The sequence below is a fragment of the Echiichthys vipera genome (assembly GCF_963691815.1).
Source record: "Echiichthys vipera genome assembly, chromosome: X".
NCBI lineage: Eukaryota > Metazoa > Chordata > Actinopteri > Perciformes > Trachinidae > Echiichthys > Echiichthys vipera.
In genome coordinates, this window is record NC_139825.1 from 45,767,767 (window position 1) to 45,793,706 (window position 25,940).

Consider the following 25,940-nt stretch of genomic DNA (forward strand, 5'->3'; position numbering starts at 1 on the left):
TTGTCAGGTGTCACTTTAAGAAGAGTGGAAACTTCAATGCGGGACCTTAGCTTGATTAACAGGCATGTCCTAAACCCTACGACTGAGTTTTCATTACAGCTACCAGGGTTCACACCCCCAGCTCTGCAGTGTGTGTGCATGAGTGTGTGTATGAGTGCGCGAGCGAGCGAGCAAGCACAAAAGACTGAGTGTGTATAATAGAGGGTAAACTTTTATGTATGACTTGTATGTGAGAAAGAGAGCTAAGCAGAAGTGTCCACAGTGTGTGTTGTCCTGCCTACCCACACTTAAACAAAGTGTGTGTGTGTGTGTGTGCCTGTGTGTGTGTGTGGCCTCTCCTTCAGAGGAGATGATGAGCTCATTATGGAGAGACACAAACCAGAGATTAGAGAGCAAATGCGGAGGGATGGAGGAATAGATGAAGTAGAAATGGTAAACGGGAGAAAGAAAAGGGTGTTGAAAGAGGAACTAAGAGGGTCAGATGAGATAGAGGAGGTGAAGAGAGAAGAGGCGTAAGGATCGCATTAAGGGTCTAGGAAACAGGTGGAGTGGAAAGTGAGGGATGGAGAGATGAACAGTAGGGAGGAACGAAGAAATGCTGGAAAGCAGTATTAGAGGAAGACATGGATTGATCGAAGAAGTTAGCTGTGTTTGCTGCTGTGGAAGGAGACAAACTGCGTGTGTGTGTGTGTGTGTGTGTGTGCATGTGATTGTGCAGACATGTTTGCGTGCATGCATGTGTGCGCTGACTGACAGAATGAAAGTGCATTTGAGAGAGAGAGAGAGAGAGAGAGAGAGAGAGAGAGAGAGAGAGAGAGAGAGAGAGAGAAATAATGGAACATATAACTGCATATGGACAAAAAAAATAGCACCATGCTGAGCCTTTTTTTTAAATGTCGCTTTATTTATTTCTCCCCCTTTTTTCCTCTGGAAGTACCAGCTGAGAGTTTTGAAGGCTTGATGTGGGAGGTGGCGAGTGAGGGTGCATAGAGAGAGAGAGAGAGTAAACGGAGGGGAGAAGTAAATGTGCTGCCTCCCCCTCTCCTCTCTTTTCCCTCAGTGTCTCACTTCTCTCGTTGCTTCGTTCAGAAGCGAAGGAAAAAGAAGAGAAGAACAATAAGATATAGAGGTGTGGGACGAAACCTGAGCAAGTAACTGCTGCATTGTCAAGGGGAGGGGGGGCATTGGAGGTGAAGAAGAAGACCAGAAGGAGGAAAGGAAGAAGAGAGAAGGGTGAGGAGGAAGAGGAGGAGGGATTTGGGGGGAAATCAAGGGAATCACTGTGCGGGGAAGACGAGTGAGGCAGACTGGCGAAAGTTATCAGGCTTCCCAAAAAGCCAAGAAAAGACAGAGTTAGAAAAGAAGAGGAAGTGGGAGACAAAGAAGACACTAAAGAGTGAGAAGGAAGAAAGAGAAAAGAAGGGGGGGATAAGAAAAGGAGAAAAAAAGAGGTCTGCCTTGATCAGCCATCACATCATCCAGGATGGACAAAGTGGAGCGAGTGATGAAGATGGTGAAGAGGATGTCACCACGGAAGAAGAGGAGAGAAGGAGGAGGAGGAAGAGGGGGAGGACCAGGGGAACTGGAGAGCCCGGACACCCTGTGTGACGAACTCTGCCGTTTCAGCCTCTGCATCAGTGGTGAGAGATCACATCACCGCATGTGGTTGTGTGTGTGCTTGTGTTTGTGTGTGTGATATGACAGTAGTGAATGGGTGTGGTCCTCTGAGTGCACATGAGTGTGTTTTTAAAGACATGCATTGCTTCAGTCGAAAATTAAGAGGGAGTATGTGTTTCTGAATGTTTCTATATGGTGTTTTCAGGATATACATGGATGTCTTAAAGGGCATTTCAGAGTGTTTGTAAACAACAGACATTAAGACACTTCCGGGTGGCAGTACGCAAGCAGCATCCACTGACCTGAAGCTGCCCAGCTGCTGCTTTAAACAGTGTTACACAGTTAAAAACAAAAATGTGTTGTATTTTGGGTTGAGCCGCCTGATAGAGAGCAAAAGATGTAGGGTTTTATCGATTTTCTTCAGAGAATAGTAAATGTTCCTGCGGGACCTGTGGGTGAGGAGGTTAAAGCGAGTGGACGTCGTTCAAAGTACGAGTGCTACAGAGAAAACCGACAGACTGCCTGGAGTAGCTTCTTCTAACGGGGCAGACTGGGACCAAACCTCCATTATCGTGTTTGTGGAGACATTTTCTCACAGAGAACCGATCTCTGACAGTTTTTAGCTAAATTCTATCAAAACTTTCTGTTTAACCTACAAATATAAATGATGGTGTAATGTTTAGAGTTAATTTAATGGTGTTAAACTATAGTCAAATTTCTTATATTTGTAACCATATATCGTGTTAAAGGCCTTATTTAGCCTTGTGTTTACATGAGTCGTCTAAAAGATGACCGGTGAATTAGCCGTGTGCTCCTATGGGCCCCAGTCGGACACCCTGATAGCCGTAAACACTTGGAGCTGCTGGTCGTCCACATTAACATCAATGTTGTCAAAACATCCGGGACCATACTTACGTCCGTCACAATAAAATTACATGCTTTAACAGCTCCAAAATATATCGTTAAGTGTTAAAGTCATTTTTCATGTAAACCAGCACCAATGTTCATACAGCTTTCTCTCATCAACGTCAAATTCTCACACTAATTTGACTTTTACCCATGTACAACTATTAAAAATTTAATTTGTATATTCTTAGAAGTGTGTAAATAAATTCTACTTCCACTTCGGCACAGCAGATCTGCAGATCACCCAGTAATTTAAGCCATTTACTCTGGTCAAATGACACGGAAGGGCTTGTTTACTAGTGGTGCCATCGTAGAACGCTTCGGCGTTTGCCACCCGGAAGAACGAATATTATGGTTGTGGCGTCATGGTGTATTGTCCTATAGGCTACAGCAGTGTAGTAAGCAATTTATACAAATCTAGTTTTTATGTATGTTCCTATTTGAACAAGAATGGATATATGCATGTCTGTGAACCTTTCAGAAAGTATTTTCACATGTTTATTTTTATTTATTTTGAGTGTGTGTGTGTGTGTGTGTGTGAGAGAGAGAGTATGCATGTGTGAACATAGGGAACGTATGTTCTGTGTGCATGAAACAATTGGAAAATGCACTTTTTGAGTTTGCAGTTGAACTGTTTATTTAATTGAGCTGCTTCCTATTAAGTGTTGGTTTTATTAGATGATCATGTCGTCGTCAATCCATGCGTTTTGCAACTGACCTCCCTAACGTGAATAAAAAACTGACAGCCGTGTTCAGGTTTAAATGACTTTCCCTACCTTAAATCTGAAGTCGGAAAGTCTGGCAGATCGAGTTGACTCTAATGATAGACCGATACATCGGTCGGCTCCTCTGACACTTATTCTTCTTTTACACTTTATTCTTGTTGATAGGTTAAAATTGTTTTTTATAGTTGCACTGTCGTTATCATCATTGTGTAATTTTTATGATGTAAATTGAGGGAGCAAAAAGAGATAATCGGCAATTCCTATAGGTCAAAGGCTAAGGCTGATGAAAAAAAAACGGTATCTGCATCGTTTCGTAAAAATCCATATCGGTCGATCCCTAGTTGACTAAAATTTCAAATGTTTACAACTCTCACGCCCCTCGCCTTCTACCACCGGGCTCCTCTGCGCCGCTCCGCGCTCTCTAATCGAGTGCTTGTCAATGGGCGTGCACAAGATTCCTGTGAACGCGCCCGTGTCTTCTCTTATCAATAAATGAACTGTGCTGAGTGAAAACAAATGTTGCTGACTGGGACTATCCAGGCAGCTTTAGTCGCCTTAACTTAAACCGATCTTAACCATAAAGGTGGAAGATAAGGAAACAAATGGACTTGTACTTGTATAGCGCCTTTCACACTACTTGTCACATTTGCCCATCCACACAGACATTAACACTGATGGCAGTGGACATCGACATACCATCTAACCAATGTGACCATTCAAACCACATTTACACACCCATGCACAGGGGAGCAATTTGGGGTTCAGTGTCTTCCCCAAGGACACTTTGACAAGTGGACCGGGGGAGCTGGGAATCGAATCACTGATCTCTCGAATGGAGGACGAGCCACTTTAACACTGAGTCTGTGATATAGTTATGTCAGTGCGTGATGTGACTCATTTTAACCCAATCCATTATCTTTCCCCAGCTCTAACCAAGGACTTTTTCTGTCTAAACGTAAACAAACAGATGTGTTACTTAAACTTTTACCAAGTAGTTTAGTTCCGCAAAACAAATACAAACCATCTTTTGTCCCCGTCTGTAATTCACAACGGTACTCTAATGTTTGTGCATTCACCCACTGTTGTTCATACTTCTCACTGGATGATTGGGGCGTTCATCTTACAACTTCATTGTATCACCATTAAATGACAATCAAATGCAACTACTTTGCTTTAGCAAGTGCTTTATGTAGGAAACAAAGTTCTTATGCTACTCAGGTGACATTCACTGCCGTTGTTTTTCCAATTGCTTATATTACTTTACCGACCCACATGAACTAAAGTGTTACAAAGATGTGCTCATATTTAGTTTCACCTTCGAATAGGACGACATTTTTACGACATCTTATCGCCCACAACCTGTGTTCCTGCCCATTGGACTCTGTTCTGGGGATGTTATTGCTTCCCTTTTCTATGCGGTGAAATCTAAATTGTAATGTCATCTAATGCAAAAATTCGTTATGGAGTAAAAACCTTTTGAAGGCAAACAAACTCATATCCGCCATCCTTAACTCCTGCACCATATATGAACATCAGACTTGTTTGGCATCTTTAGCATTGTTGGCCTGAAATATACTAATGCATAAGACTTGCACATTTATAATTCATAGGAGACTGGAGGAAACTGGCACTGCTGACATCTCCAAGACAATTTCTCCTGCAGGGACGGAAAAGTTTGGCTCACAGTTTTCCTGTGACACTGTTTTCTTGTCTGTTTGCCAGTGTTTGCAGCATTGCTGTTCCCTTGGCTTAATTAGTTAGTGCTAGCATTTAATTAGCACTGAGCTGCGTACTGTTGATGCTACAGTTTGTAAGGTACCTCATGTTCTTCAAAGACCTTGGAAAGTATTTCAGAATGTTCAATTTTTTTGTGAAGTTTATTTTTTAACTTGCTTTGATCGTACACAAACAGCTCTATGAAGAGAGCGAGAGCGGCAATGTGGTAGTAAATGTATAGAGAAAAGGGTGTATACAGCAGTAAACGTACATGTGTGAGAGGGAAGTGTGAGTGTTTCCTCTCCCTCTCCCATATATCATTTCATCAAACAATCTTTATAATCACGCAGCAGAAAATGCAGCAGCCAGACTTCAAACAGCATCAAACAACCATCAGAAAGGCAAACATTGCACAGCAGGCGGAGAAAGGTCACTTTGAAAACCAGAGGGAACACGAGTATATCAAGGCAAACATCCCAATATCCTGCTCCAGCACAATAGATGTTTTTCTTCTCACATGACATACACCATTTACTGAATGCTTTTATCTAGAGCATCAGCAACAGGAGAGCATTAATGTTTAGTATGGTATGAATCCAGAAGGCTTAGACCAATGGATTGATCTGCCAGTCTGTAGTATCTCATCTTAATGCTTGATATCAACCAGAGAAGCATCTTACCTCTGACCTGATGTCGGTGATTACACACAGTAGATGCTGTCTGGGGAAGAACTGTAAACACTGACCAATCAGAGCAGATTGGGCTTTTCGGAAGGGGGTTAGGCACTAAAACGGAGCATTTCAGACAGGTTGAAAACAGGCATATTCAGACAGATAGTATGAGCAAAATAATGTGTTTTTCTTTTTTTTATTTAAGTTTGTAAACATGTTCTATCAGAAGTCCAGAAAGTCCACAAACTGTGAACTGCGCTGAGTGAAAGCAAATGTTGCTGACTGGGACTATCCAAGCAGCTTTAGTAACCTTAACTTAAACCGATCTTAACCATAAAGGTGGAAGATAAGGAAACAAATGGACTTGTACTTATATAGCGCCGTTCACACTACTTGTCACATTCACCCATCCACACAGACATTCACACTGATGGCAGTGGACATCTCCTTACCATCTAACCTAGCCATTCACACCACATTTACACACCCATGCACAGGGGAGCAGTTTGGGGTTCAGTGTCTTCCAAGGCATGTAAACATGTTCTATCAGAAGTCCAGAATACGAGTATGAACCTCACAATTAGCAAAACATGGCACCTTTAAGTCCAAACCAGAGTCCAATGTGCCTTGTTCCCACTGAATGATGTAAGGCAGCTGTTTAGACTCAGCTGTTTATCAATGTCGCCAGGATATCACATCGGCAACCATTTTGACATTTGCTGAAAAAAAAAACCAGCACTGTGAACAGGTAATCAAAGCCATGGCAGCAGGCTGCAGAGAAGAGGAAAAACAAACACACCTCTTCCATTGCTCTTCTCCTAAAAAAAATACGAAGGGTCATCAAGTTGGCCATGAAAGTTATCCTCTACTCAGACATGATGGAGGCATTTTATGTTCCCCACTTCCTGGCTTATAGTGCCACTGAAACTCTTGTCCTGCTGTTAGAGTACAGATCAACTGCACACAAATTGTACCACAGTTCAACTGCAACTCAGACCACCTTTAGGTCGACTCAAATTCTGTTTCTCTCACTGCAACCGGTTTTGGAAAATGCATTTGTGAATTATGATTCTAGTGAACAGTTGTGGTGTCCAAAGGTGGGCTATTGTTTTGGAAGAATTTCTAACAGCATGAACAGAAAAATATTTAACAACCGAAATATTGAACTTCCGACATTATATTACAATGTTCCTTGTTAACTGACGGATGGTGATAGGCATTTACAGTAAGAGAAGAAAAGCATGGAGCATTTTTTCCATTGTCTCTGAACAATGTGTGTGTGTGTGTGTGTGTGTGTGTGTGTGTGTGTGTGTGTGTGTGTTGACTGTAAGTGGGGAAAAATGAGGTGGAAGTACTAGATAGAGTGTAACAGAGGAAGAAATATTAACTTTTTTTTCTCAGACTAGGCTGGATCATCAAATACGTCCCAAATGATGATTTATCTTGATAAAACGGCTCTTTGACACAAATTAATACCAATAAAACTACCAACTGTCACCTTGTGCTAAATTCAGTTCATCAGCCCAGTAGACACATTTCACATTTCTGGCAAACTGCTTAAAAGCCAGTGTTCAAGTCGGACGGGATTAGTTTAACGTGGGGACGTGAGGTAAAATCATTTTACCTCAGGACATTTGCAGTATTAATGGCCAATTTGCACGGGAATAAGAAATCTGTGTATTCTACCAAGAGTGCGAGGGGTTACTCATTTTACGCACTACACCTCCTCCCTGTCTCCATGTGGTGCTACATAGCTTCCTGATATCAGAAAACTAAGTAAACACGAAACTAAAGAACAAAATCAATTATCTAACAACAGGGTTTCTTTTAGCGTCTCTATGCTCAAAAATATCTGGAAACAATTTATTAACAGGATTTGATGGAATATCGATATATGTTTTCCAGGTCGTATTCAGACATGATTAGTTTTACTTGAGGTATTCTTTCCAGACTGATTTATAGAAGTTCAAAATCAATTTTTACTGACATTGTGCATTCAGACAGGACTTAAACCTCTGGTTAGAGTGGCCTTACCCTAGGTCCCCACAAGGTAATTTGACTCAATAAGGCGGCAGTAGCTCAGTCCATAGGTGACTTGGCTGGGAACCGGAGGGTCGTTTGTTCGAGTGCCTGTGTGAACCATGAATGGAGTGTGGACTGGTGGCTGGAGAGGTGCCAGTTCATCTCCTGGGCACTGCAGAGGTGCTGTTGAGCAAGGCACTGAACCCCCAACTGCTCGGGGCGCCGGTCATTGGCAGCCCCCTCGCTCTAACATCTCTCCATTAGTTGCATGTATATAGTTCCTGTTTGTGCATGTGTGTGTATTTCGGGCCTGTGTGTGTGTAAAATGAAAAAAAATAGAGTGAAAATTGAATTTCCCCATTGTGGGACAAATAAAGGAATTATTCTTCTTCTTCTTAATAATCATAAAACAAGATTTAGTTTGCAATAACTAGTAGTGTAACACAGCGTAATGAAATGCAAAAATGCTTTGTTTTACCAGTCGTACACTTTACCCCAGATTGCACAACCGATTATAATTCTTAAGAAGGATCAGGTGCGTGTTTGTGAGCGACTGTAAGAGTAAAAGCCAACCCTGAAGCCACCGATATTGTCAAAGCATGTCAGATTTGGTTTGTGCATGTGCTTTCTGGAACCTAAATATACCTCAAAGCTGCTAAGCTCCTGCATTATTTCCATGCGGGCCAATTTTTATATAAAATCTGCATCTTATAATTAGGCCTCACGCACCGAAATTGTCAGTTCCACAGTGAAACTCCAGCTGAATACTGCAGCGGCTGACAGATAATGCAAACTAGATGTGCTATCGAGGTGAGAAATTAGCATCAGCTGAAAGCCAAAAGCTGCTACAACAGTCAAAGCTTCACCTTTACTGGAGCTGTAGATAAACAAACCCTAAAAAGTATAAAGTATATTTTAGAGTTAAGTCATGTCCTAGGTGCACTTAACCTACATGTTGTGACCTTTTTCATTTAGCCTCTGAGATATTTTGCAGCATAACAAAAACAGTAGAGAGAGTAAATGTTAAATATGGATGCTCCCATTGGCTAATTTGTGACGGTTTGATTTTAGAAATGGACAATTTTCAAACCTAATACAAAAAAACAAACTATAAGTGTGTTCCAGCCAAAGTTTGATTGGTTTGGTAAATGTTTAGAGGGTTAAAGAGAAACCTGACTTTGATGCATTTTATATGAACCTACTGTATTAGAGTTGAAGTTGAATGTCTCCTCTTAGTGCTGCCACCAATCATCACACTTGATCTCCTGCATAACACTTTCAGTATTTATCTTTTTCTGTAGTTTGTGCTCCGTCCAAAAAAGTGTTTGTGGTGGTGAAAGGATGTCAATGTTATGTATTTGGAGCAAGTATTTGCATTAAAAAAAAAAAAATTAAATATGCTAATTACTTGTCTTGTATAAATAGCTCTTACACACAGCAGAAGCCATCTTACAATGGTATATAAATTAGTATTTGCCACAAGACAAATGCCTGTTTGGGTTTAACTGGTGTGTTTTCCTGCACCAACAGTCACATGGGCAGCAAACAACTGTCATTTGGTAGTCCATATTCATGAACATTTGTTAAGAATAACAGACCTGGTTGGGGAGTTTTGGGATGGATGCGCTATCACAGCTACCATGGACAAGATAAATTAGTTTACTGACTTGTTTACAACATCTGAAGTGGTTGAAAGACCAGTCCACTGGAAAAATGTCAGAACTCAAAAGCACAGCAGATGGAGAAAATAAATTGAATCTGCCTGTTGAAAGCTGCTCACAAAGGCTGAAGAGCCTGAACAATATCCACCACTAGCTAACGGGCTACATAAGCATCAAATGCGCAACAGAGAGGGGAGATAATAGACTATGCCAGGAAACAGAATAAACAGATCACAGAAAAGGGAAAGCATCAAACACGGCAGGTAATGGCGTGGGCAGTTTAATACACCTCTCTGCGCTGCCCTTATCGCAGATGCCCAGGAAGCAGAGTGGCAGTCTTACACACCTCTCTGCGCTCCCTGTGGAGCATTTTCCAGCTCAGTTTAGTATACAAACACTGTCTGCCCCACGATCATTTAAATTAAACAGATCAAAAATGAACAGAAGAGGAGCTATAAAGAAAAACTTGATACAAATCAACGCAAAATCTGTGACTATGCAACAATATCAGAAAATAAAATGTGGACTTTTAAACATCAGATCTCTGTCATCTAAAGCTGTATTAGTAAACGATCTGATATCAGACAACCATATTGATTTACTCTGTCTGACCGAAACCTGGCTGCGTCCCGAAGAATATGTTAGCCTAAATGAATCCACTCCTCCCAGTCATATTAATACTCATATTTCTCGAGGCAGTGGTCGAGGAGGAGGCGTTGCAGCTATTTATGACTCAGGCCTATTAATAAACCCTAAACCTAAACTAAATTATAATTCATTTGAAAGTCTTGTTCTAAGTCTTTCACATTCAACCTGGAAAACTGTGCAGCCAATTATATTTGTTATAGTGTACCGTGCTCCTGGTCCGTACTCTGAATTTCTGTCTGAATTCTCAGAGTTTCTGTCAAATTTAGTCCTTAAATCTGACAAAGTAATAATTGTAGGTGATTTTAATATTCATGTGGACAGCGGTAATAATAGTCTCAGTATCGCGTTTATCCCTCTATTAGATTCGATTGGTTTTAGTCAGAGTATACATAGACCTACTCACTGTTTTAATCACACCCTCGACCTTGTTTTGGTTTGTGGTGTGGAAATTAATGACTTAATAGTCTTTCCACAGAATCCTATTTTATCAGACCATTATTTAACAACTTTTGAATTCATATTGCAGGACTACTCACCTCTGGGTAAAAGTGTCTACACTAGATGTTTATCTGATAGTGCTGTAACTAAATTTAAGGAAGCGATTCCATCTGCATTTACTTTAATGCCTCATCCTAATATTCAAGACTCCTGCACTAACGTTAGTTTCTCTGAAATTGATCACATTGTTGACAGTGTTGCAGGCTCTCTAAGAACAACACTCGACTCTGTTGCTCCTTTAAAAAAGAAGACGATAAAACAGAGGAAGTTAGCTCCGTGGTATAACTCACAAACCCGTGAATTAAAACAAATATCGCGAAAGTTGGAAAGTAAATGGCACACCACTGAACTGGAGGAATCTCACTTAGTTTGGCAAGAAAGTCTTAAAACCTATAGGAAGGCCCTCCGTAATGCCAGAGCAGCATATTACTCATCTTTAATAGAGGAGAATAAGAACAATCCTAGATTTCTTTTCAGCACTGTAGCCAGGCTGACAGAGAGCCACAGCTCTATTGAGCCATGTATTCCTATAACCCTCAGTAGTAACGACTTCATGACCTTCTTTAATGACAAAATTATAACTATTCGAGACAAAATCAACTCGCTTGGCACCAATTTTTCATCAAACCCAGGAACCTTACAAACTGTACAACCTGATATATTCTTGGACTGCTTTTCTACAGTCGACCTTAACAAATTAACCTCTACTATTTCAGCATCAAAACCTTCTACTTGTCTCCTAGACTCTATTCCAACTAGGTTACTTAAATAAGTGTTACCTTTAATTAGCACTCCTGTATTAGATATGATTAACATGTCTTTATCAGCAGGTTATGTACCACAGTCTTTTAAAGTAGCTGTAATTAAACCTCTTCTTAAAAAGCCCAGTCTTGATCCTGAGGTACTAGCCAACTATAGACCTATATCTAACCTTCCTTTTCTCTCTAAGATCCTCGAGAAATTAGTCGCCAATCAGTTGTGTGAGTTTTTACATAATAATGAGATATTTGAGGATTTCCAGTCCAGATTTAGAGCAAATCATAGCACTGAGACAGCGCTGGTGAAAATTACTAACAACCTTCTAATAGCTTCAGACAAAGGACTTGTCTCTGTACTTGTTTGACTAGATCTTAGTGCTGCCTTCGACACTATTGACCATCACATCCTGCTGCAGAGACTGGAGCATTTAATTGGCATTAAAGGAACCGCACTGAGCTGGTTTAAGTCATATTTATCAGATAGATCTCAGTTTGTACATGTTAATGACAAATCCTCCATGCACACTAAAGTTAGTCATGGAGTCCCACAGGGTTCTGTCCTTGGACCGATTCTTTTCACCTTATATATGCTTCCCTTAGGAAATATTATAAGGAAGCACTCCATACATTTTCATTGTTATGCTGATGATACACAATTATATATGTAGATCAAACCAGAAGAAACCCATCAGTTTGATAAACTTCAAATGTGCATTAAGGAAATAAAAAGCTGGATGACCTGAAATTTTCTGATGTTAAACTCAGATAAAACTGAAGTTATTGTACTTGGCCCCAAAGGCCTCCGAAACTCAATAGCTACAGACATTGTTACTCTGGATGATGTTGTGTTGTCCTCCAGCACCACAGTAAGGAATCTGGGTGTTATTTTTGATCAGGATAAGTCCTTCGATTCTCACATAAAACTAACAACAAGGACTGCATATTTTCACCTGCGTAATATTGCAAAAATTAGGAACATTGTGTCTCAGAAAGATGCAGAAAAACCAGTCCATGCATTTGTTACTTCTGGGCTGGACTACTGCAACTCCTTATTATCAGGCTGCTCCAATAAGTCTGTTAAAAGTCTCCAGTTGGTCCAAAATACTGCAGCTCGTGTACTAACTAAAACAAATCGAAGAGAACATATTTCTCCTGTATTAGCTTCTCTGCACTGGCTACCTGTAAAATCTAGAATATAATTTAAAATCCTTCTCCTTACCTACAAAGCTCTTATTGGATGTGCATGTTACTAATTCAGCTTCTTCCCTGGAGTTGTTTATGCTTTGTCGTCTCGCAGGTCTCTGCTGATCGCGGTGGTGCCTGCTGCCGTGGTCCTGCATGACGCTTCCTGCTGCTATTATCACTGTTACTCATATATACTATCACTAGTTTAATAAATAAAATTTGTAGCTGTATCGTAGCTGCTATTGCCACTACTCATCTTTGATCATGTTTGCCACCATAATTATTATCATTTTCATATTCTGTCACCTTAGCTGTGCTTGTTTCTACTATTTTATTGTATTAACTGTCTTAACATATACGTTATATTCACATTACTATGAATATTATTATAGTTACTGTTAGGCTTTGCTTGCATCTCTGGAAGTGTGTCTGTCTCTCTCTGTCCATCTGTGTGTCTTTTCTCTCTTTCTCTCTCCTTTTCTTCCTCCCCAACCGGTCAAGACAGATGGCCGTCCTCTACAGAGCTGGGTCTGTCTGACGTTCCTGTCTGTTATAGTGAAGGTTTTCGTTGCCACCGTACTCTACGGAGGAATTGTTGGGTCTATGTAAATCATAAATAAGTCATTGAGTGTGGTCATTACCTACTCTGTAAAGTGTCCTGAGATAACTTTTGTTATGATTTGACACTATAAATAAAATTGAATTGAATTGAATTAATGAAGTGACATTTGAAACCTGCTCAATACGGGTAAATAACATCAGGTTGTTACAGCACACTGCCTTAGGTCAATTTATAATGCCTACATCTATGCAATACTACTACTCATCAGTTTTCATGGAAAAAAGTGTACTTATATTTTATGTCTCAATATCAATATATGCAGAATATTTCACCTTGTCTTCATATATTGTATAGATACACCCACTTAGGATGTTATCATTGCATTGAATGGCCATAATCGTTTCCATAGGCACGGGTTATAAGTGGCCTGCTGCACCTACTAGTAGGTTCAGAAGGAATTTATCATCTATTCACAAGGAAAGGGTCACTATTAGCTTGGTCCAGACTACATTGGTCCACTACATGGTAAGTTTTATGAAAAGATTGTGTTTTGGATTAATGTACTAAATATCTTTATGGAAGAAAGTTAACTTAAAAAGTCACTGTTGACTTTTTGTACACATGGGACACAAACTCTACTCTTGCGAGTAGTTGTTTAGTGTGTGTTTGACCCATTCACCACCCCAACATCCCTTTTGTGTAGAATTTAGATAGAATCTATCTATCTATCTGTATATCTATCTATCTATCCATTTCTCTATCTATCTATCTATCTATCTATCTATCTATCTATCTATCTATCTATCTATCTATCTATCTATCTATCTCTCTATCCATCTATCTATCTATCTATCTATCTATCTATCTGTATATCTATCTATCTGTATATCTATCTATCTATCCATCTATCTACCTACCTACCTACCTACCTACCTACCTATCAATCAATCAATCAATCAATCAATCAATCAATCAATCAATCAATCAATCAATCAATCAATCAATCAATCAATCAATCAATCTATCTATCTATCTATCTATCTATCAATCAATCAATCAATCAATCAATCAATCAATCAATCAATCAATCAATCAATCAATCAATCAATCAATCAATCAATCAATCAATCAATCTATCTATCTATCTATCTATCTATCTATCTATCTATCTATCTATCTATCTATCTATCTATCTATCTATCTATCTATCTATCTATCTATCTATCTATCTATCTATCTATCTATCTATCTATCTATCTATCTATCTATCTATCTATCTATCTATCTATCTATCTATCTATCTCTTACAGCGCCGGTGTGGAGTACCTGAGAGTGACACAGAGGGGTCACCAGCTTACCAATACAATAGATAAGGGTTCATTATTTCCCCCCCACCTGCACTGTGAAAAAGGCAACAAATACTAGCCAATCAGAGTCAGAGCAGGGCAGATCTTCACAATTGTGGATGGGGGGAAAGTAGTCATGTCCAAATGAAGCTTTGTGAAGTTTTATGAACCATGTTTTCTTTGTTTTCTGAGCCGACTAGATGGCACTCACTGGGTTGAAAGCCCACTGGATTACCATTCCTTGAGCCTTTTTCTTTAACCTGTGGCAGCTGTTGGGTTCAGAAAATCAAGGAAATGCTTCCCATTGAGGAAGATAATTTGGACATCACTATGTATGTATGTATGTATGTATGTATGTATGTAAATAACCTGGTAATGGCTGTGGAAGTAGTAATTTGGCATGTGGATGATTACACAAGATTTCCACTAATATTTCTTGCACACTTGTTGCCAGAGTGTCATTGTTTAAGGTGCCACTTTCCAATGGTGACACCCGTGCGTAAGGTTGCGGACCCCTGGAATAGATTAACATCCTACTGAGCCAATCAGGAGGCAGATTAGGGCCATACTGCATCATAGCTATGGTTGTGATAAGCAACTGATAATACATATTCAAGTGACTGGGAACGGCTGAATCATCTGAATTATACATGTTAACATTAAAGTTCCAGTAAAGTGCATGTTAGAACGTTATGATGTTAAATAAACCCAGGTTAGCCCAAAATCTAGACAAATTCATCATAGTGTGACTAAATAAGAGCTATAATACATTTAATTCAAATAGCACTTTTCTGGACTCAAAGTTGCTTTAAAAACAAAGAAAAAACAAAAACAGAGTAATAAACAAGCACAGATTAAAAAGGAGGGGGGCGTGGGGCTAAGGATAGGCTGAGGTGAAGAGATGGGTCTTGAGGTGAGACCACAGACTGTATAAAAAAGGCCGGATGATAATGAGAGACGCAGAGTTGAGGGAGATCCAGAGCCTGGGAGCTGCACTGGAGAAGGCTCTGTCCCCAAAACAGCGGAGGTTAGATTTGTGGATGGAGAGGAGACCGGGTGATGTGGATCTGAGGGATTGTGAGGATTATTAGGAGGGGAGGAGGTCAGTGAGATATAACCTATGAACTTAGAGGTAGCCCATTCTGTTTCTTAGAAATAAAAAGCAGATGTCATAGCCAATAAAAAGCACTGTTGCTCATTCAAAACTTGTCAGTTTCTCCTCAATTTTTTAGAGAGCACCTGTATTGGAAGTGGTTGGAAAATGTAGTTTCTGCCCCTGCTGAATATCAGGGTTTTCATTTCAGAAACACTTACATTCACTGTCGGAAGAAAGATAATACCTTGATGTTTACTACTCAATTTTTCAAGAGTCACAACTGAATGAGAACCTTCATATTGCATATTCTTTATAGACCTTGTCAGCGGAATTCTATTGCTAGATAACAGCCATGGCCCTTTCTGTCAGTTTGTCAATCAAATGAACTGCAACAGGAAATAAACTAGGATGTTTATGTTTACATCTTTGAAAGGGTCTACTCTGTGTTCAGACACCATAGTGGCCTATGGTTGCAGATGATGTATACACATAAAAGGGAGAAAGACAATGTAAGAGACACTGTAAATAAAGCAGTGTGATGTAGCAGAACAAAACAGGAGTAACTTCTGAAGGAACAACCTCAATGGCCACGGTTGGAGTTTACATTGGTACAGTTATCCTCCATTTAACATTGGTGAAAGTTGGATTAATCTCACCAGACATTGAATTCATGCTATCTGCTTCTCCCGTAAACAGTAGTTACATGTTTTGTTGTTCGTTTGTGAGGCCTGGAGGCGCTGGGAGCACTCAACTTTGAGGTTATGTTGTTCTAAGCACCAAGTTCCGGCTTTCAGTGTAAATTGAAATGCACCATAATGCACCTCTCTCACTCCCAAGGGTCCTAAAGAGGACCTGGTAACTGCACCTGTGAGGTGATCAGACCACCAATCTTACTTTACAGAACATACTGTACTGACCTACAGTATGTACTGTACCTTTCCTAATTCAACCCAACCCAATTTAACCTAATCTTACCTACCCTAACCTCCTTTCACGTGACGTAGCATACTGTCAGAACAAGTACCAAAATTACACTGCCTGATATGCATAAACATAGCTTCAGCTTCCACACTCCAATGCTCAAAGTGTGTTAATTTGAAAGATTACAATTACCATACAGGTGTGAGCTGAGAGCAAAGTATTTCCTCCTCCAAAACTGGCACTGTAACTCTAACAATGTGGAACAGGTCTAGTGAACAGTAGGAATATCCAGTTGTGACAACCAGATATTTGCTTGTAGAGATTCACTTCTACTCAAGGTATATATTAGTATTTTGGTACAGAAAAAAAATGTCCTGTAATGTCCTGATGCATATTCTCTCATGTCTTCTACACAGTCATGTGTTTTTAAGGACGCACTCACACTGTCCTTCCGCACCGCGCCCCAGGCTTTAGGGTACTTGTCCCCCCCTCCCTCTCCCCCCTCGCCCCAGGCCCGTTTGTACTCACACTACCTGGGCCTCGCGCAAATGCTTCTTGCTGTCTATACGTCATCACGCCGTAACACGTCACACGCATTGATTAACATCATCGCGATGCGTCTCTTTGTTTACAAATCTTTCCATAGACCTCAGAGTTTTTGTGCGTCTTGTCGACTGTTTTTTGAATATTTTCATCGACCAAATCTGCAGTAAACACTCCACCTCCGCATCACACCAACGTGAACCTTTCGCCGCCATTGTTGTTATTGTTAAATGTCCGTGCATGGTCCCTCCTTATTCTTTCTATGTCCGAAAAGGCGCACATAAATTACGTCAGAACCGTCGTAGGCCTCATGCTCGTACATGTGCAAACGGGCTCTACAAAAGCCCACCTCTCTCAGGCGTGCCGTGGACGGCCCGCTGTCCGCAGTTATGCACAGAGCAGGTGCACTCACACTGGTCAAACGCACTAGGCTTTAGCTGGAAAACCGGTTTTGGCCCGATGCAGAAGAACAGTGTGAGTGCGCCCTAAGAGAGGTTCACTCTGTTGCCCTGATGGCAGGCTTGTCCCTGTTAATCTAGTGTTTGCTATTTGACTGCATTTCTTGATGTCTGATAGCATACTTTGTCTTCAACATCCACACCAGTTTTTCTTCTACAGTTGATGTTCAACTGACAGAAGTGATGCATCATCTCTCGTGGGTGATTATAAATATCTCAGTGGTTTTAAATTAGAAAAATCCTCCTGGTTTTCAACCCTGTCAGATGTTATGGCTGCTGTGTATGTCTCTGTGTGCTCTCATGATCACATTTAGCAGCTATATTTAGGTGTTAAATCCTCCTTTTCTTTTTCTCTCTCATCCTTGCACCCCTAGTCCTCTTCCTATCTCACTCCCTTGGTCTTTCACTCGCTCCTGGCCCTCTGCTTCTCCTTTTGCTCTGTCAACGCTCTCTCGCTCATATACTTTGCCTTCAATCTCTCTCTCTCTTTCTCTTTCTCTCTCTCCCTCTCTCTCTCAGATACTTCAGTCGTGTGGGTGGATGCTTCGTTCCTTCTTCTCTCTTCTATCCTGCTATCAGTGACTGCAGCTCTGCTAGCATTTATCCCCTGCTGTTGTTGCTTTGTTTTGTCTTTATTTGCGTTTTGATGTCTGTTAAGCATATTTGCAATGCAAAGTGTTGATTGCTAGTCTGGATTGATTGATGAAGAACTTGTTTTGCGGAAAACAAATTGAAAATGCAGCTTAAAATGTCCCAGTCTAACAGTAATAATGTACATGTATAAATCATTGTTTTTGTTTTTTGTTCTGTTGCCAATAGCAACCCCTGCCGACACAGTTCTATACATCTTTGTTGGATCATTTTGTGCAGGTAGTCTGTTTATTTGTACTTCTTTGTTTGTTGTGTTTAATGCATGGCTCTTGAGATGATGAATCTGTTTCTGTCATCAGGTTAGTAGTGACCGAGCTAGCCCTTTAGCATAAAGCTTAAGCCTAGTTCAGACCAAAAATTGAGAGAGAAAACACTTTTTTTAGAACCAAAGAAATGTAATTTAATAGAAAGTATACTGTATATATTGAGCTGTTCCCCATGGTCATTTGATTGGTAAAAAACAAAATGACCATTGTTGTTAGTTGTCATGGTTACCCCAGTGGGGCAGTAACCTAACTGTATCACCAGTCGAACGCCGTTCGCTGGTAATATCCCTATACGTAAAGATCTGTTCTGCCTCAGTTTCTCTTTTTTTGGTGCTGCTTTTACTGTGTGATCGCAACCGAAGTGCAAGTAGAATTAATTTACACACTTGTAATGATCTACAAGTTTCATTAGAAGTGATGTGAAATTTCACATTTGTACATGAACGTCTAATTAGTAAATGAAAGAGGCGTTGTTGAGAGAAAGCAGTAAAAACCTTTGGGCGACGCTCAGCCTGAGTGGCTCAGATGGTGGTTTACATTAAAAATGGAAATTGAGAAGACTTTACGGTATATTTTTGAGCTCTTAAAGCATGTCATTTTATTGTGAAGCACTGGAGTATTGTCCCAGATGTTTTGACAGCATTGATGTTAATCTGGACGACCAGTTCCTCCCAGTGTTTACGGAGAGGGGATCAGGGTGTCCGACTAGGGCCGACAGTAGCACACGGCCAATTTACCAGTGTTAGCATCCTTTTGACAACTCCTGTTAAAACTATATATGGTTACAAAGATAAGAAGTTAAGACATTAGTTTTACACCATTAAATTAACTCAAAACATTCTTTATATTTGTAGGTTCAACAGAAACTTTTGATAGAGTTTAGCCAAAAACTGTCCCACCAGTGACACAGATCCTCTTAAGCTTGGAAGACGTTCTCCAGAGCAGCAGGGAGTGAGAAGGAAAGACAGTGGGACCCAGCGGCAGCAGGTCAGCAGACCATTAGACACAGCCTGGCTTATTTTCTGTAACATACAACATTAAAAACAAGGCAGGACTAGCAAGCCAGTAGCCAGACAGCAGACAGCTTGGTAGTTAGCTAGTGTGCTAACAAACAAAGCTGTCCTTCCTCTGGGGATAGTGATGTGCTTTCCTACGCGATGACACCAGTGAGTTGATGAAGCATAGATTAATAAGTGTGACTTCTTTAGCGGTTGGCTCACCTAGCGTCACTACTCCAAGTTGGTTTATACAGAAGTTCATACAGACGTGTGTTGCATGTCAAAGGTACACATACAAATAACTTCAGTTCTAACCATCCATTCATAAATTGATTTGATTATGATTGGTCTTTCTGACTATTTTATTTCTGTGTTTAGAACTTTGCAGGAAAAGTCTGTAGACCAACACATTGTGCGTTGTTGCAAGTTTCAACTCCTCTCTGAACTGGATTTAATATGTTACTATATACAATATACAATATTAACTATATATTAACTAATAATAATAACTAATTACTACTAATAACTAATATTAACTATAACTATACAATATTTATACAACATTCTAGGTTACAGTCAAGTTGAGAATATATTTATTTTTTAGACTTTAATTATATTACTACTAGATTAATTACTATGATGATCTTTCTACGTGGATTTAGTATTGTTCTTTCAGTGGGGGTATGTGGTGCTGTTGTTATAAACAGTGCCCACAAGTGAAAGTAATTACAAACTTCATTAGCTTCCACATATTATTTTTGGGAAATTTAAAGCATTAGATGATCTTGACAGTAATGTTAAGTGCTTTGTATTTTGTGTCCTCTGACCAGTAGGTCCAGTTTGAGTTATCTATACTATCCCATGTGTGAATAATGAATGTTGTCTGTGATGCAAGGCAGGGATAGTGTTATGTTATGAGCAACCCTTTGACAAGCAAATAATTGTTACTCTGACATGGGAGGCTGCTGTTTACATCAAATACACCTAGCCTAAGGACTTTTCAGAGCCTCAAGCAAGTAGTATTTGTGTTTAATCACACCTTAATCTTCTTGGTAGCAGATTAGAAGTCATATGTATTGTTAGCCTGTGAATGTTCTCATGTGTCCAGGTCGTCGTTATCCTCAAAGCAATTTCAGACAAAAGCAACTGGACTTGGTTATTTGTCTAGGAAGACGTTTCTCCTCTCATCCAAGAGGCTTCATCAGTTCATGTACGCATCTGACCTTTGTCTTCCTAGACAAATAACCAGTCCAGTTGCTTTTGACTGAAATTGCTTTGAGGATACATATGTATTGTTTTTTTTTTGTTAAACAGTCATGTTCAATGCTTTTGGAAAGCACTGACACCATCCAGTTGATAGAGATTTTGGATCAGAAAATGCTTACATTGTTTTAAAAAACATTGAGACACTACATGTTTGTCATGAAGTTTGGATGACTTGTTGCCTCCAAAGTGTCTGGCATTGCTGATCTTTCACCCCAGAGAGCTTTTAACCCATAAACAATCACTGGGCAAGCTGGGTTTCACCAATTTCATTTGAGAATTCTGTCTTTATGTTACAGCGGTTATAGTTATCGACCCACCTAATATCAGTAAACCGCAACATACTATATATAACTCTCAATTTTCTGTCGCATTTAACCAAGACGTACCTGCACGTCTCACTCCCCCCACACATTCACACATCCCCATCTCTTCCATTTAGTATAATTGATCTCACAAAATACCATCTACCTTTCTACTGCATTATTTCGATTTGTGCATTTTGCACTGTGTCTCATTTTGGTTCATACATGAGGGGAAGCTTCCATTATAGCGTCCTCCTGGTCTGTCTAGAGATTATTAAAGTGGCTTGATTAAGCATGACTCAATATTATTATAGTACCAGTCAAACTCTTGACCTGGCAGCAGGCTTTAATACACTGAGGATTTGCCCCGTATAAAGTTATGTGTTATATTGCAAAGCTCATTTTCCTTATGTTTGATTAAAGATTTTCATTCCAGACATATATATCACTGGAGCAGTTATGTAGCATCCTGAGTATGATGTCTCAGTCATGATACTCAGGAGTGTGGAGCAAATGTAAATCAACTGCAGTAAAACAACCCCAAAGGACAAGGTTTAGTACAAGTGTGGAGACAAATGCTGACATCTATACAGCTGGCCCTACTGCGGGAAATTCCTGGAGGGACACTTTGAGACACTGTGGGGCAAGGTGAAATACCTTGTCAGTCTTGAGGCTGAGAAATGGATCAACTATGAACACCAGAGGAAGTAAATTGCAGCAGAGACTACATCTATCACAAGTCCATCTATCAGGGAGTCCATCTTGCTTAGCATGAGTTAGAGACTGATGTGTTTGTGTAACAGATTTCTAATCTCATGGGAGAGCAGGTTGCCAACACTGTCAAAAAAACTACTTCTGAGTCTGTGAAAGTCTTGTGTTTTGGGACCCATCCACCACCCCCCTTTAGCGGAGATTGGCAGTCATATACTAACATCACTGTATCACCAGTCAGACGGCATTCGCTGGTATTATCCCTATCCAGATGGATCTGGTCTAACGCAATTTTTCCGGTCTTTTCCTGGTGCTTTTACTGGGTGATCGACACCAAAGTGCAAGTAGAATTAATTTACACACTTCTAAGAATCTACAAGTGAAATTACATATTTGTGTTTTGGCATTTATGTGTCAAATTAGTAAACGAAAGTGCTCTTAAAGAGAGAAAGCAGTACGAACGTTAGGGCTGAGTGGCTCAGGTGGTGGTTCACCTTGAAAATGGAAATTAGAAAGACTTAAGGGTATATTTTGGAGCTGTTAAAGCATGTCATTTTATTCTGAAGGATTGAAGTATGGTCCCGGATGTTTTGACAACATTGATGTTAATGTGGACAAGGAGTGCCAAGTATCGTTTGGTCAGACATGTCTTTAGATGATACTGGCTGATTTTGAAGTTGATCGTGTTAAATCCCTAGTAGGAGTTCATTAAAGTACGTGCAAAATGTCCAAAAATGGCGAAATTCCTGTTGACTTTATAATATCGCTCCAAGAGGCTTTTTTTTGTACGTCTCGATGAATTATATATGCCTACCGTTTTTCAGAATTTTGCGTGAATCCTTGGGGAGGGGCTGTAATTTAGTGTTTGCCAATATGGGGCACTATCATTATGAGTCAATATTGAGATGTAGGTGTATTCAGGCTCTTGTCATGTATGACACATTTATTGAAAATGGACAATGTATGGTCAGGTTAAACAGCTTTCTGTTAAATCTCTAGGAGGAGTTCTTTCAAGTATGAAGACATGTAAAAAACTATGTGACTTCCTGTCGCCAGCAGGGGGCGCTATGACTGTGAGTCAGTATTGAGATGGGTTTGTGTTCAGGGCAGGACTCGTGAATCATGAGAAGTTTGAAAGAGATTGGACAATATAAGGGGAAGTTACAACAACTTCCTGTTTTCATGGCGAGAGGTGACACATTGGCACCATTCATCATCCACACGGTAAAGTTAAAACACAAATGCCGAGTATCTTTTGATCAGACAAGCGTTAAGATGGTACTGACCGGTTTTGAAGTTGAATCTCTAAATCTCTAGGAGGAGTTGGTTAAAGTATGACAAGTGCTAAATTAGAAGAATGGCCATAAAATTCAAAATGGCTGACTTCCTGTTGAGTTTAGATTATTGCTTCAAGGGGCTTTTTTGTACGCCTGGATGAGTTATACATGCCTCCCAGTTTTCATAAATTCATGCAAATCTTGGAGTTGGGGCTGTTTTCTAGGGGGCGCTAGCCAGTCAATTTGCCATGCCCATTTCTGAAAACAAAGAAATACATACATTTCCCTCACTCCTGAATTCTTTGTGAAGTTTGGCGAGTTTTTGAATACGATTAAGCTTCAAAAAGGCAATTCATTTGGCACAAGAACGACAAAAAAATAGGTCAATAGGTCCCTCACTGACGCTGTCGGCGCCCGGGTCCTAATTAGGCTGTTTATATGCTTACAAAGGTAAGAAGTTAGACTTTATTTTTACACCATTAAGTTAACTCAAAACATTACACCATCATTTATATGTGTAGGTTCAACAGAAAGTTGATAGAATTTAGTCAAAAACTGTCCGACTGGTGATACAGATCTGTTACATCCCTGGCTTTAAATTCCTGGAATACCCAAAAACTAATGTGCATGGATTCTTCCAGTAACACAAATGTGAAATACAGACATAATAAATATGTGGAACGTATACAAATGACTGTGCATTAGTTTTTGTTGTACAAAAAGTGAATAAGAACAGCATGGTTATCTCCCTGGATACTGTACAGGTAGAAAATGGATTGATGGATATATAGAAAATCTAAACTTATAATACTATATTTACTTTTGCATTGATTTAATAGTTTAAATATCCTATTAAATAATTTAAAACAAATCCAAAAGTAGCTCTGCTATTTGTTTCAGTAAATTAAGAACATCCTTATGCTACCAACCCCCACAGTAGCTGCAATGACAATGTCTCAACACGATGTTATACAATCAGCATCACAAGTGGCAGTCTACAGTATAACTGCTAAATGTTGTTCACTTGCATTTCTACTGATTAAACACTTACCATAAACTATTAGCTGTCTAATGGAATAACCACTCTTCTGGATGGGTACTTGACATGTCTGATTGAACTGGGATTGCTGGCAGCTCACAGAGAGAAAGAGCAGCTATCTGCTTATAACAAGTCCAGTCAACTCAGCAGGTTCTGACAACAAAATGAGCAATTTGCTTCTACTCTGAAACGTCTGGGTCAAGAGGTCCATTGGCTGGCAGACCCTCATGATTGAATCAAGATAACCAAGCCATGCACCACTACCCAGTGACTCCTCCAGGCATGAGCTTTAACAACCAGACCATATTTGATCAATACCGGGAACCACCATATCACTGAAAACATTCAGGGACTAGATTCTGATGCCTGTAATTTACTACAAATGCTTTAATGACACCGCTTGGGTGCTTTTAAAAGCACATTTCACCAGGGAACGCATTATTTGTTGTGCACTGTTTGGTAGATGGAAGATTCGCCATCTGGTTTCCTTAATAGAGTCTGACCTCTCTCATTTGATCTGTCAGCAAAATTGGCAATTTGCTTCTTGTCTGAGCTATCTGACTGCAGAGGTCGATTCATTTCACCTCCTGTGCAGGAGCTCATGGAGTTGAGCCATATAGCCATAGTGCCAGAGGACGATCAAGAATGACCATGGTGTGACTCGCATGATTGGCATGTTTTTTGTTTGTTTTTATCAAAAAATCTATTTGTTTGTATTTATTTATGTATTTTCTTTCAGTTTTTACATGATTAAACAATTGGTGTGTCAGTCTGAACAAGCACGCCAAAGACATCAGTCAGCCACAATGAAAAGATCACTGGAGGAACATGAATATATTACACTCACCGTGACAGATACAGAAAGAGTAATAGGATAGAGATGTGGAGGACAAAATAGCTTGGTAAAGAGAAATCCCCACATAGAGACAATCAGTCTTCTTCTGTCCTGTATAACCCTCCTGCTTATCGTCTGTCTTCATCTTACAGACATGTCCTGTACACTAATGTACAAACTCACGCACGTTTGACTGCCTATTAGATACAAGCCCACGTCCGCCTAGTTAAAGGTTGAATAAGGAGAATGAGCAGAACACTGCCATCTACAGTCTCAAGATCGTAGTTGCAACAACAAAAAATAATTCCAGCAGTCGAGTTTCCAGATTCGTTGTTGAGTGTGTCAAGCGATCAGCTGGCGGCATGTCAAGTGATTAATCATACAGTCTAACAACTTATTTCGACCAATCAATTAATTCTACAACAGTATTTAATGTTAACCAGTCTTTAACTGGAAGTCTTTCTTTGAGTGGTGTGTAATGGATTAGCTAGCTAGCTCTCAACTGAAAAAAATTCCTTGTTTCTGCAGCCTAACAACAGACAACACTGGCATCCCGCAATGAAACACTACTGGCTGGTACAATGTAAACAGAACATGACATAAAGTCATATTTTTAAATGTAAAAGCCCTACTTTTAATTTTGTACTACTCAAAACGCCCTGTGGGTGTATTATCAATTTATTTTTTTAATATAGCTTTTAATAAAGATTCTAAATATTCAAACTTTAATTATGAAAAAAAATCTCACATATTCACTTACACATTCAAAAACACACGGAAATTGATACACACAGTTATTAGTGTAGAAACTTTACACTCACTGACACACAGGAAGCCTTGCCATGGCGTAACAACATAACAGGGAGTGTATAAAGACAGAGACAGATCAGCAGGATGTCAGAGGAGAAGGGCTCACTTCGGGAACATCTACTTTCTGTTTTAACCTTGATCTACCGGGGAGTAGAACAGCGTCAAACTTTTTTTGCCATTGGTGGGGAGAGGGAATTGAAACACTCCCCCCTCACTGTCTCTTTGTCATTGATGCTATTTGGAGCATGTGTTCTGTTAGAGCCTTTATACCTACTAGTGCTGTCATTGGCAGGGAAACTGATGCTTCCTGCATCTCTCGACTTCTACATATGTATCAGAATTCATACTTTATTATTGTTTTTTTTTTAGGTTGGATTTAGTTATGTTCTATTTCCTAAAGAAAAGTTTCACTGTCACTCTATGCTTTTTGGCATTTGTGCAACTTTTGGGAA

At 39.8% G+C, this 25,940-nt stretch overlaps 1 protein-coding gene across 1 annotated transcript in view; it reads left to right on the forward strand.

The window, feature by feature from the left end:
- Nucleotides 1–1,483: 1,483 nt before the first annotated feature.
- grip2b (glutamate receptor interacting protein 2b) overlaps nt 1,484–25,940 on the forward strand; it is a gene marked incomplete at both ends in the record, with an annotated part of 243,580 nt that continues 219,123 nt past the window's right edge. Inside the window, one exon of the mRNA XM_083939969.1 lies at nt 1,484–1,640. Coding sequence (XP_083796095.1) covers nt 1,484–1,640 — 157 coding nt within the window. The remainder of the gene's footprint in view (nt 1,641–25,940) is intronic.